Source organism: Cyprinodon variegatus, unplaced genomic scaffold (assembly GCF_000732505.1).
Source record: "Cyprinodon variegatus isolate N-32 unplaced genomic scaffold, C_variegatus-1.0 Scaffold359, whole genome shotgun sequence".
NCBI lineage: Eukaryota > Metazoa > Chordata > Actinopteri > Cyprinodontiformes > Cyprinodontidae > Cyprinodon > Cyprinodon variegatus.
Window position 1 is genome coordinate 177768 of NW_015150812.1, and position 13960 is coordinate 191727.

The 13960-nt window shown below is 39.2% G+C and overlaps 2 protein-coding genes across 2 annotated transcripts in view; one reads left to right on the forward strand and one right to left on the reverse strand.

Moving 5' to 3' along the window:
- The window catches only part of LOC107091951 (E3 ubiquitin-protein ligase ZNRF3-like), a 28312-nt gene extending 17616 nt beyond the window's left edge, over positions 1–10696 (forward strand). The window contains exons 2-6 of the mRNA XM_015386188.1: positions 850–981; positions 3377–3487; positions 4324–4491; positions 7102–7204; positions 7308–10696. Of these exons, the coding sequence (XP_015241674.1) occupies positions 850–981; positions 3377–3487; positions 4324–4491; positions 7102–7204; positions 7308–9037 (2244 nt within the window). The 3' untranslated portion in view covers positions 9038–10696. The remainder of the gene's footprint in view (positions 1–849; positions 982–3376; positions 3488–4323; positions 4492–7101; positions 7205–7307) is intronic.
- Positions 10697–13025: 2329 nt separating this feature from the next.
- coq5 (coenzyme Q5, methyltransferase) overlaps positions 13026–13960 on the reverse strand; it is a 3907-nt gene continuing 2972 nt past the window's right edge. Inside the window, exon 7 of the mRNA XM_015386193.1 lies at positions 13026–13397. Within this exon, the coding sequence (XP_015241679.1) occupies positions 13296–13397 (102 nt within the window). The 3' untranslated portion in view covers positions 13026–13295. The remainder of the gene's footprint in view (positions 13398–13960) is intronic.

Here is a 13960-nt window from a genome sequence, read left to right on the forward strand (position 1 = left end):
TTTTTTTTTTTTTTTTTTTCCTCAAATTTGTGCCATAATAGAAAATTCAAAGGCCACTTTTAGAAAGTTGTCACAAACTTTCCTTAAGAACAAAAATGAACAGAAAAATGAGTGCAAATAGCAGAGAAGGCAGAAAAGGAAGGATATATGACTGACTTAAAGTGCACACTCACTCTTACGTACTAGTTTCAGCAATCTGTTGCTATGGTTTCCGTGTCTTTTTCCTACGTAAGTTTCACGTAATCGATGAGAGGAGACATGTACTCACAGTTCACATCACCCCATAAAATGAAGCCCCTTCAGACTCAGTGCTGTGACACATATCCGTGTCATGACTGCATACATATCATGCTGCGGAGGTTATGGCATAATATGGCATTATAGCATCCTTTTCTCTGAGCTACGCCTAGAAATACATAAATGTAGAAATAAAACTATAACTTTGGTTTCTTCTCATTTTAAGTGAGTATTTCTGAAGCAAGCAGCAACTAATGGGATAAAGTAAGAGTTGATATATTTCTTTCATATGTGCTAAGACTTTCAATTCATGGACCAAATTTGGACCAACTGATAGCAGATGGTTCACATCCGAGGAAGAGAAACATCTGAATATTTATTGCATTTAAATAAAACATGAAGATCCAGGGTTGTGGGAATATAATGACTTTTTTTTTTTGACTTTTTACAACGCAATGTATATAAAAAAGTTGTGGTTAAGTTGTTTTATTGTTTTAATTATTGCTATATAATATTTATAATGTTTGTATTTTATCTTGCTAAACACATTTAAATTTTAGTCCCATAATATTAGTCTATGTCTAAGTGAATGTTTTTTTTGTGTGTCTCCAGCTTAACCAGGTTGCTGAGGACCCTCTGAAGCGGCCGGTGGTTTACGTGAAGGGTAACGACGCCGTTAAGCTCATGAACATCGTCAACAAGCAGAAAGTGGCCCGAGCTCGGATCCAACACAGGCCGCCGAGGGTAAGAGCTCATAAAAAGGCCTCTAAGATGCTGGGAAATGCGAGCGAGAAAAAGCTAACGTGCGTGTTGGGATCACGACAAAGTGGGAGAACATGTTTGCGGGGTTATGATTGTGAAAGTCTTTAGATGAAGGGAACAAGTGTACGTCCCAGCTGTGAAATCAGACTCTGTCTTTCTTCTGGGTTTCTGGCGGCCCCGAGGCTGAAGGCTTTTTCACAGCTCCGTGACAGATTAATATCAGCCGGTCAAAGGGCTGTTTGTTTGCTTGGCTATTTGATAAAAGGCCAGCACGCTTTGAGGTCAAGTAACTTGACATAATGAAATTCTGGGATAAAAGCCTGTTTGAAAAAAAAAAGGGAATTATGCAGGGGAGGAATGAAACGAACTTGGCTTTCAGGCTTTCTTTGAAGTATCAGTGATCTCCTTTTTATTCTAGATAGTAGAGAACAAGGCAGCCATTTTTTCAGCATTTTATGGGACCCAAATATCCAGCTAGTTGCCAAAAGACGCTGAAAAATGCAATTCTACAGTAACTTACACAGTGGAGCCGCTAGAAAAAAGTTGTTAAAATATTTCAAAATATTCTAATGTGATACATGACTAAAAAACCAACCATGAGGGAAAACTGCTATAACCTTAAAATATAAATGTAAATTCTGTTTTAGCAATCATTGGGAAAAAAATATAAGATAAAATCAGCATTAAGTCTACATTTCACACCTGCCATTGGTTAGAGTAAATCCTATTAACCTAAAATAAAGTGCAGATGTTTCATTCCATTTACTAACAAAGTTGTAGTGTCCAGAGAAAAGGTCATCATATGAAGGAATCAGTCAGGAGAAGAAAAAAAAGTATAGATCATTGCTTTGCATAGCGAGGATAGTTGGACAGAGAAACGGGAAAAGTACTACAGTAGTTGACTTTTACATGAGAGCTAAGACTTTTATTATTCTCCTTAATAACGGTCAGTAAAAAGGATGGGAGGAGGGAAGCTTTTTCCTCCAAAGAAAGCAACTAAACTCAGTTTAAAGCTTCCAAAGTCTTGTAGCAGAAATCCAGTAAAAAACAGTCCTGACCCTCTGAGCAACATTTTCCATCAATAGATTAACAATGGAACTATGCCTGAAACAATTAATCGGATTAATCGTGATTAAGTGATTATTGAAATAATCGTCAAGTGATTCAGTAATCGGTTAATCGTTAACTGGAGAATAGAGACTCTAAAACATTCCTTTACCTGAAAGGTAACTCACTAAAAGCAGGAAATATACCAAAATTGTAGAAAATATATAAACATTTTGCATTCAAGACGAAGAACCTTTTTTTTTTTCACTGGAAAAACAATCTAAAAATAAGTAAAAATGTCTTAAATTAAGTGTATTTCCCCTTAATTTGAGTAGGTAAATGAGATAGTTTGCCAACGGAATGAGTATTTTTACTCTGATAAATAAGATAATTAGATAATATGCACTTGAAATTAAACAATGCTATTCTGTTTTCTTATTCTAAGTGTAAATTGCCTTGTTCCATTGGCAAGATGTCTCTTTTACTACCTTAATCCAAGAGCAAATGCACTTATTTTAAGAAAAAATTACTCGTCTAGATTTTGATTTTTTCCAATGTTTCCATTAATGTTTTATCCTGAGGCATTCAAAGGATATAGTTTTAGCTTCACATGGTTTAAAGTCTGTGTAAAATCTTCATTGAAGAACCTTTTGTTGTTATTAAATATTAATTGATTAATCAGAAAAAAAAATTGACAGATTAATCTTTTTGCAAAATACTCGTTAGTTCAGCCCTGAATGGAATTCCATTCCTACTGCTTAGCACGGTAGTGGCTGCATGCTTGGACAGACAGAACTGGCAGTTATCTCAAGTTCACCTGATATATTCAGGGTTTCTTTTGGAAAGCAGCAGATGAGGAATTTCTTTTTCGTTTGGTTTTTCAGGATCACGTTAAATTCAAGCTTACATCTGAAAAAGAAATAAAAGAACAGCTTTGGTTTCGAAAAATGAAAGTTCTAATCTGCAACAAAATCTCACCAAAAATCTGTGGGGTCTCTTAAAAAGAACTTCCAGTAAAAATCTTCCCCAAAGTCAAAAAAATTGAGAAAGCTTTAACAATATTTACTATAATAGCTAAAATATGACCTCAGTAAATTATTGACTCCAGGGGCCAAAAAATTAGGCTTTTATTAAAATAAAAAGACTTAGACAATAATTAAACCATTAGGGAAAGCTCATTGTATTCTAACTGATAGTTAATGAGCTTCCACAGTGGAAAACATACAGAAAACCTGTGCTGAATGGAAATCCATGCAGGTAGCATGAACTTTATAATGTGTTGGAAGGATAATTTTTTCAAAAAAATCTTTTTTTTTTTTTTTGTCCACAGCAGCCCACAGAGTATTTCGACATGGGCATCTTCCTTGCTTTCTTCGTCGTGGTGTCGCTGGTTTGCCTCATCCTGCTCATCAAGATCAAATTAAAGCAAAGGAGAAGTCAGGTCAGTGAGTCACACGACGACAAACTAACGAGCGCTGAGGCTCACGTGCCTTTTCTGTTTTGGTTTATCATTTCTTTTTCCAGTCTGGGAAGTCTTCACTGCAGGCGTCGAGTCAGGCGACAGTAGCTCTGCCGCTGAGTGATTCCTCTTGTGCGTTGACAAAAAGCTCTCAGTGGAGGCTTACGTCTAGATGCATGAATCTGGATTAGCATGTAATTAATGCTGATGAGAAGCCGGCTGAAGGAGCCAAACACACATGGATGTCATGACAGGGCAGAAAACCTGCAGCGGCATCTGTTAAGATGGATGTAATCCAGCCAGGATGCATCGTTTTCCTCAGTTTGATGATGGCTCAGTTTTCCACTTTCCCTTCTCTAAATATTAAAACGAACAAAAGTTATTCTGAACTATACAGCTCCCTATTAGTACTGTTGCTTTAATGGAATGATTCATCACAGATTTGTCTGAACGTTTTGTCCCAAGGTGACCGTGCTGTTCTTGATCTGTTGTCTGGATCTTAACGAGCTGCAATTATCTAGACAATGGACTATAAAGGAAGAAACACCCTGTGTTGAGGTTTAGCTAATCTTCAAAACAAGTATTTCTCTCTTTAGTCACCGTCTGCGATCAGACTCATGAGTTATCTAACTGTTAAATTGCATTAAGGACTACTTTGGTTTTCTATCACCTGGGAAAGTATTTCATCATCACATCAGCTCTCTGACACTTCTCATTTCAGAGTAGCAAACAGTTTAAGGAATGTTTTCTGCTGTTGCGTAAATCCAGTGTATTTCATTTTAAACGTGCTGATTGCCCTTTCTCCCTGCGCACTGCAGAGCTCCATGAACCGAATGGCCATCCAAGCGTTGGAAAAGATGGAAACGCGCAAGTTCAAGGCAAAAGGGAAGGGGCTGCGTGAGAGCAGCTGTGGAGCCTCTGATTCGCTGAGCAGCAGCTCCACCTCAGACTGCGCCATTTGTCTGGAGAAGTACATCGACGGGGAGGTAAGAAAGGAAATCCACATTTAATATTAATAGAAAAACAAATGAGTAGCAGGTAGCTTTCAGGTGGAACCAAAATGGTGAAAGTTATCCTAAAATCTGGGGCAACCTTCTGTAAGAAGTTAATTGGTAAAGTGCTGTTCTTAAAAACAATGCTAAAAGAATATCAGACAGACAGACACAAAGGAGCAATGGTGAGACAAAATTAAAATCATAACCTTTTTTTGGCCGACATGTAAAATACGATACAGAGAAAGACGAGCATTGCACAGCTAACACTAACACTAGAAGAAAACCTGCAAACAACTTTGGGAGCAAGGCAGAGGCTCACCTTCCAACAGGATATTGACACTCGGCTTGCAGCCACAGCTAGCATTCAGGTTTGCTCCTCAGCCATGATTGTGCACAACCTAGAAATGTGATTTCAGTTACAGCACTCAAAGCATAACAACAATATGAGCAATTTAGATACATCAAAGCATACTTAGTGTAACAAAGGCCTTTTCAAACTCTGTGATGAGAAACAAGTTTAGGAAATTAACATCTTCTGTTGTTTGACAACAAATCTGAGCCTAAGCTGTTTTAAGAAATAATAATCAAGTTTCTTTATAGGTGGTAAAGAGATCTGCAGCAAACAATCATTTTGCTAATCGATGAATCTATTATTTTTGAATTAATCAATTAATGATTGGATAGCAAAAGGTTTGTTAAAGAAGATTTTTTTCTGCAGACTTAAACAGGTGAAACTAAAAGTTTTCCACTTGAAGAGTTCTGGAAAGAGTCTATTGATGGAAATCATTATTATCTTAAATGCAAACATTTTTTATTAGAATTTTGGTATATTTAACTCTCTGAGTGGGTGGCTTTGTCAACTAAAGGCATGTTTTAAAGTCTCTGTGCTTAATCGATTACTAAATCAGTTGACAATTATTTCAAGAATCAATTTATATGATTGATTGTTCCAGAAAAAGACGTATCCCAAAAGAAATGTGGGTTTAAACAAAATTAACAAAAATTGGAAATTATCTGGAAAAAAAGTCTCAGAATTCCCCTCCTACTTCTATTATCCTGAGGTGGTGTCAAAGACTTTTCCAAGAGGCTCATATAAAAAGCTTACTGAACTCCGAGTTCAAGGAGCCACGAAGTTTGGTTCCTTTCATGACAGATTTTGTCGACATTAAAGAAAAATGCGGTGGACAATAGAATGGAAGTCCCCCCGATGTGCATGGGACCGCAACCCTTCAGTTTTTTTACTAGCGTCTTTTCCGCCACCATTTTAGATGTCGAGATCCGCCATTCACAGCACCTGGAGAGATAAGGGGTACCCACTTCCTGTTGCTCCCCGCCACCAAGTGTGAGCTTCTATAACCTTAATAGAGTCAATGTTAAAAAATGTATCCCAGTCCTGGACTTCAGGGTTTTACTGTAACTGCATTGCTCATCCTTTGTTCATGGATGCTGGAGGGACAAACCCCAGGGCCCCAGGGGGACAGAGGCTGAGTGTGTGTTCTCTGTGGTTATGAGTCTTTTTTGGTGAGAAGAAGAAAACACAACAAAGCACGGCGCCGGGATTGCACAGAAGGAAGTGGCGATATAAAAGGCTGAAAGACATCAAAGTGGTTTTTGAGGAGTGAACTAAGCAACAAAGGCCTTGGTGGAAAAGAGTCTGAAGATGAGTCATGTATTAAGCCACAGAGTTTTAAGGCCAGTGAGAGACTTCTTGTTTGGGAACATTATAGCTGCTCGGGCTTTTGTCAAAAATTCCCTTTTTTGGCAAAACGGCATCGAAATCCAATGTTTAAAAGGATTGTTTTATAGCTTTGTGCAGAATAAACAAACGTTATCAAGCAGAAAGGTTATTTTTGCAGAATGATAAGGCACCTTTTTTATGAATGTAGTTTGAGGCATGGTATTGAGTTGGGTCCTCAGGACTAACAATGTTCATATTAAACCCACATTTGACAATTGTGTGGCTGCCGCCACCTAGTGGCCACACAGCAGAATGGTGTAAGAAGAAATATCTAAAGCAGCATCAAGTTGTTCCTGAGGGCCGCTGTGCTGCAGGTTTTAGAGGTTTCTCCGCTTTAGCAGAGCAGATTCTGATGATTGCAGTTCAGCAACAGCCTTTTAATCATCTATCAGTGTAAATCAGCCGTGCTGGAGCAGGAAAACCTCTAAAGCCTGCAGGACAGCAGCCCTCCAGGAACATCTTTGGGGGTGCCTGATCTAAAGGAATTAGCTGCTGTTTTAATCAGGGAATTAACATGATTATTCAAAGCTAAACATTGATTTAAATGAATCCTCTTAGGATTTATTACTTTTTTTTTATCATATGCTGAACTGACCTTGTTTCAAAAACAGTTTTAAAGCCGATTTACTTCATCTGATGGTATTTTTTAATTCATTTTAACGAATCAGGGCCCCTGCAGGAGTCTCAAGAACTGATAAGAGTAAGGACCTAAACCTAAACTGACAGTGCTGCATTTAATAGTCAGATTTCAGTACAAACTTGTCTGTTCTTTTAGCATGCATTGAGAAGAGATTTTTTATTTATTCGTTTTCTATGAAACACTGATAGGTCTAACAGACTGATTTATTCCCTTTCCTCTCCAGGAGCTGCGTGTGATCCCTTGTGCACACAGGTTTCACAAGAAGTGTGTTGACCCCTGGCTGCTTCAGCATCACACCTGCCCCCATTGCAGACATAATATTATTGGTGAGTCTGCACACAGAGTCTGGCTTTTATTTCTGCTATAAAAATACTTCTAAATCAACTTAAAATATTTTTTATTAAACTATTCATTGTTTTCTTGAAACAGAACAAAAGAAGGGAAATCCAGGACCAGCATGCATGGACCCTAGCAGCTCGATCCATGGCAGGCAGCGGGTGGTGCTCCCAGTCCATTATCCCGGCAGGGTGCACCGTGCTGGCCAGGTGACGGCTTACCCAACCAGAACCAGTATGGATCACCATGGCAACCCTATCACTGTCCTCACAGTGGACCAGCACCCAGATCCTCAAGGTCTGTACCCGCCTCAGTCAACGTCGGCCTTCCTCCGGAGTTATCACCCCGCCCTCCATCTGGAACATTCGATCAACCCCCACCACTGCAGGCTGGAGCACCGCGGCCCCCCCGCCTATCCTGCACAACAGCATCACAATGCTTTTAAACGACCCAAGTTCCACGGCCGCGGCTTCTCCAGAGCAGCTTGTTTTTCGCAGTATGAAACCATGTACCAGCACTACTACTTCCAGGGCTTGTCTTTTCCTCAGCAGCCTGAAGGCGGCCAGGGGCCGATGGCTGGGCAGCTGGGAGGAGGAGCAGGAGCCCACAAGGGCCATCCCAGCAGAGCCTTTCAGCAGGGACTCCTGTACCCTACAGTGGTCCACATGGCACCTCCCTCTTCCTCCAGGGTAGGGGACAGTGGCAGCACTTCTGGCCTGAGCTGCTATCATGGCCATCGGTCCGTGTGCAGCGGTTACCTCGCCGACTGTCCAGGAAGTGACAGCAGCAGCAGCAGCTCAGGCCAATGCCACTGCTCCTCCAGTGACTCCATGTTGGACTGTACTGAGGTCAGCAACCAGGGGGTGTACGGAAGCTGCTCTACGTTCCGCAGCTCGCTAAGTAGCGACTACGATCCGTACGTGTACAGGAGTAAGAGTCCCTGTAGGGGCTCTACAGGAGAACCGGGGGCTGCGGGTTGCACTGCAGCCCCTGCTGAGGACTCGTCAGTCTCTGCTCCACTAGGACATGATTGCCTCCAGCTCTCAGCTGGAGCTTCAGGATACAACTCGGGGGACCATCACTCCAACTGCAGTTTGGAGCCCAACTACAGCAGTCGTTCATCACTGGAACCCAGGGAGAACATCAACACAGGCACTACCTCAGCTGGGGCCCCAGAGGCCGCCTCGGCCGACAGGGGATCGGGAGCTCAGGAGGATTCGGGGGAACTTGGAGCTGCAGCCTGTAGCTGCTGTTTTGACGTCATTCCTCCCAATGCAGAAAGCAAAGGGCAGGATTTGGACCAAGCAGGGCCTGCAGCATCAGGACGCTGTCAAAGGGGCGGAGACTTTCAGAGCTCCTCCCCAAAGAACTACTTTACACCCGAACACCTGTATCCTCCTTCTGAGCAGGTGAGCTATGAAGGGTTGCCCTGCTGCTTCTACAAAGACATGAAGGTGCACAGGGCGGGACATTATAGCGAGGACTACGCTGTTAATGTGCAGTACGCACACTCGGACTCGGATGCCTGCTCGGGACAGGGCTGCTGTGAACTCAACCACAGAATACCCATAATTCCTGAGGACACAGACTGTGAAATGGGCTTGGGAGGGGAGACCCAGAGCAGCTTCTTACCTCTGAGCTTAACAGTGGAGGAGGAGCTGCAGACAGGGGAGCACCATGAGCAAAAGGAGAGGTACTTCCCCTCAGGACAGCTTAGAGGTCAGGCAGAGGAGACTAGGGCTTTATTCCACCCTCAGCTCTCCGCGAGCCCGCCTCTACAGGGAACTAGTATTTCAACAAATGAGGGAGAGATGGGGATATGAGCACGAGTCCAGAGAGAAGAGTCAAAGAATAAAAGTGGTACGCTGTCAGCAAGTCGTTAAAACCTTTAGTTGCCTTGCTCTAAACTTGCTCTCTGAGCACTGAATGTTATCATCTAAGATTGTGTGGATTTCTACTGAAATGGCGTCTTTTTACTTTCATTTTTTTCCCTCTGATAAGTAACGCATCATGTTCATTCCTGTTGCCACAAATGTCTCAAAACTGATCAGGCTAATTATTGCATTGTTTCAAAGGCTCTAAAAAGCCAGAAAGGGTTAATAATGTCTTTATTTTAAATAAAATCCAGATGTGCAAGTTGAAGGAATTTATCCGATAATATTTACAGACACATGACTATATTTTGTATTTTGCAGATGAATAGTGACAGCCTATAAAGCTATATAATTATATGGACATAGCTATACCAAACCAGAAAGACATGATTGTTTTTTTTATTATCTGAAGAGCATAAAAGTGGGTCTCACTCTGTAGGGTCTCTGTGATGAAACACAGACGAGCAAAGAAATGTGAATGCGAGGCTGACACTGGTTTATATTGACACTATACAAAAAAAAAACACATTTATGTTTCTTTCCATTGTGGCCTACCTGCATTACAGAAAGCATTAGAGTCTTATTCTAGAGAGAAATGGAGAGCAATATTTAACACTGCGTAACTTTTGGTCAAAATTCAAACCCAATTTGTGTCAGGTGTTTTGGAAGTCTGTAAGAAAATGTATTTTAGCTGGTTTCCTCTATGAGGCGTGCTCTTATTATACCAGTGAAATATTCTAGTTTGTATCTTAAGGCCAAAGGAAAGTAGCTAAGGTTGTATTTCATAAGGGTTCCTTATTGTACTGTGACTTTTTTTTTTTTTTTTTAAATGATGCAGTTCTACATACCACAGTGTATCCGTTTGAATCCTAACATGCCGTGCATTACACATTCATGCAATATCAATGCTCGTCATTCATGCCTTTCTGTTTGTACTGCAGACTATTTTTGTTTTTATACTGTTTCTATGAAATATACACGTTCTCTACATAGAGGAAAACCTGAAATAACCCTATTTATAAAAGTTAACCCAGTGCTGTAATCATGTGAGAATCTAATCTTTGCCTTTTGCAATAGATACGTACCTACGCTAAATATAACATTTTGGGGTACTTGAGTCACTATTTAATTTTTTCTGTTTTTGTTTCTAGCACTTAAGATAAGAAAAATGTATAAAAAAAAATTAATATTTTTTAATTTTCTAAGAGTAATTATTTTCCGTCATACAATTACAAATGTTTTAAAGGAAAAAAAAAGAGGCTAGAAATCAATCTGTGTATATTCTGTACCTGTATAGGAAACACATTTCATAAATGGAACTATGTTCTCTGAATATTTATTTGCTAATATATTTATCTTTAAGCCATGTCTTATGTTCAGAGTGTATGAGCGTTTGAGTTATTTGGTTGGTTTTTTGTTTTTTTTTTTGAGAGAGAAATCACTAACATGAGACTTTGTATATACATGGTAATTGCACACAAGACGATTAAATCTTCTCTGACCAAAAAACTGATTTTAAAACTTTAGTACTATACAGTTTTGTAATTAAAGTGTACAAAGATCTGTAAAATATACAGTTTAATTCAAGTAACTCTGTGTTTATTCTGGTTATTTTTTTAAATAAACTGTTGCAAACAGGCCAGGACCTTTTAACAGTATCGATGTATACCGAGGGTTTTATGGAATACCTTTTCTATTCCATCAAGTCCTTTTTTCGAGATGAGATGCCACTTTCCTCCGTATGTATAAAACAATCTATCTGCCCCTCTGCTGCACACTGCTTATCAGCTGACTGAAAGAAATCTTTCTACAGTTCCCCCATTTTTACTATTAAAACCAGCTTTTCTGCTTGTAAAACATTCTCTGAATAAAACCTGAAGGTGTTGCTATGGTAACATTGCTTTAGAACCACCACTGGCCCACTAAAAGCAAAATGTCTGTAAAGCAGCAGACTGCAGGCTAGCCAAAGACTGACTGGCTAGTTTTAGTATATACTTTTTTTCTCAATAAAGGCATAGAAAACAGGTGCAACATTCTTCAGAATAAGACATGTAGGCGTCCTCTCTGCTTCTCCCTTATTCAGTTCACTAAACCTTGAGTAGACTTTTCATAGTTCTACATGAGAAGCTCTTCTTCATGCAACTGAGACCGAACCTCCTTTATTATAAAACACTAACGTTTTTAAGGAGGGTAAGTCTGCATTGTGAGAAAAACAATTTAAAAACTGTTTAAAAGGTCTCTGTTTTAAGCTATTAGAGTTTGATCTTTGATCCATTTCTTTGCATACAGGAACATCCCAATACCTTCAAACAAACATACTGACATTTATTCAGTTCTAAAAGTGAAGGTTTTACAGTTTAATTGCAAACTGGTAAATATTTTGAACATTAATTGTTAGGGCTGGGTATTTTCGCCAAAGTCCTGAATCGATTTTATGTTGATCCATACAGTTCTAAATCGATTAATTTTGATTCGATCTGTTTTTACAATAATGAAAGTGGTTCAACTGTGTTTCAAAATACTCATGTATTTTATTTTTTCCTGTCACATTAAACACAAAGTGCAAACTTATAAATCAGATAGTTTGAACTTGAGATGTGAACAAAACTGTCTCAAAAGTGCAAACCTGATTGTGAAAAGTAAAAAAGTGAAGCCTCACTTGAGCAAGCAGACATGACACAGCGGGGACACAGCAGACATGCATGAGATGCATTATCTTCACTGCACAAACCATATTTGCAGCGTTGTCTTTAACAACTACAGGGTGTTTGCTGGTCAGCCCCCAATTGTTAATGTCTTCAGTCAACCTATTGGCTATATTTCCAGCTGTCTGGCTTGAAATAATCTTGAGTGCATCTTCCCTGCTTATTTGAATGTGAACGTCACGCGGGTCACTATAAAACTAATTGATCTCATTCTCTAGACATCGATTAAATAGATTTTTTTACCCAGCCCTATTAGTTTTATAATTGTGGCCTGAGCTGATAAAATCTAATTATTTGTCTCAGAAAATTTGAACAGAAGGCCTATTTTTAATGAGGATACAGAAATGTTAACCATGTCCAGGTTCTGTGCAGTATTGGGACTCGGCTGAGTCAGGGTAGCGTTTTCATGAACTGATGCAGAGTTTCAGCATGGCATGGGGGCGATGTGCCTATTGATCTGCTTAGGGTTTAAAAAAAAAAAAAAAAAAAAACAGGAGCCCCATTACCTTTAGAATGTGTGTTGGTTCTGGTCTCTTGTCTTCCTCTTCTAAGGTCCTGCTTTAAAAATCAATCAACATCTACATAAGAATTGAGGGTAGCCTGATTTTGGACATGATTAAATAGATTGGACCAAAAACCAACAGATGCGTCTTCATGAATCCCTGATGAATTTGGAAACTTGAATTCTGTGCCTCGTCCCCCTTTTCTAAGATATAGCTATCTTTTTATTTTTTGCCCAGTCGAGACATCTAATGTCTTTTTAATGAAAATATTAAAACCACCAATGTGACAGACCACACCGTATACATATATCTGTGTGTTGTGGGTCTTGAGATTAAATGGACTTTGCTTCAAAATCCTCTTCATGATTTTATCCCTGTTAATGTGGCATTTTTATCATAGTTTTTTCTTCCAATCAACTTTCCAAGTAAATAGAGAACTTTTTACAGTTAGCTTTTGTAGTTTACCGTCCTTGATAAAGATAAGTCTTCCGTATGACTGAACAAGTCATAACATTTTTAGTGCTTTAAATGATTTAATAAATAAGATTCACTTTTTACTTTAAAAAATGCATCCCTCTATAAGGAGCTGATATACGGAATAATAATTTTAATGTATCACAGTTAAACATATCTTGATAGATAATTTAACTTAAACTTTTCGTAGCATGAGAATCATACAAGATCATGCCTAGATTGAGCATTTTATTCACAAAGCATTAAAAAAACAAGATCAGTTCAAAGTTCTATTATTTATTCAAATGAGGCTAATGTTAAAAAAAAACATTTTTTTCAGAGGAGGTAATGAAAACATTTCTAGTGTACTTTTTTTTACAAGTGCAACATCACTTCCCAGATAATCCAATAAATAACATCCACCGACCTGCCTTGTTATTAAGCTAAGCTTTCTGCAGAGAGCTGCTGTGTCTGAAATCAGTCCGTAACACATCAGCCCCAAACGCAGTTTTTCTGTCCTCCTACGCGACGGATTTAGCGTGCAGCTCACAGCTTGAAACCTGAGTGAAGAGCCACCACTCCACCTGTGAAGTTGAAGTATTGCACGCTGCAGAAACCTGCATCCTCGATCATTCCTTTGAACTCCTCCTGCAGGAGAGTAGGAGCAAACCGAATGATTAAAGGAGAATCCACAAAGTCAAATCTTGTACGTTTTCTCAGCTTCGCTTCAGTTAAACTTAACTTTTTCAATTTTATATCAGTACACTTTTGCAGAATGGTTTTTAATAAGCAAGTCTTTTTGGGAAAACTGATTTCTAAATGTGCCAATGTAGCCATGATGATGCCTCCAGTTTCAGGACAAGACAAAAGAAGAAGGACACAACCTTTTAAAAGGAGGTATGTTCAAAGTGTCTGAACCCAGAGAAGCCTTGATTTAACAGCATGAGAGGCAACACCAGGCTGAGGTCACCACATCAGAGGAAGTATTATGGGATAAACAGGTGTTTGGACTGGTGATCAAGGTAAACTGTTCCTGCAGCTATTTGGTTTTAACTTACACAGTTGGACAAATCCAAACTTGATGCATTAAAAACATGTAGATAATTAACAGATTGATCAAAAATAATCTTTAAATTTACTTATATAAAATCGTAGCTACTTTTGTGAACTTGAAATTTGCGAGGGGTTTCATAAGATCTATCTAAAATCAT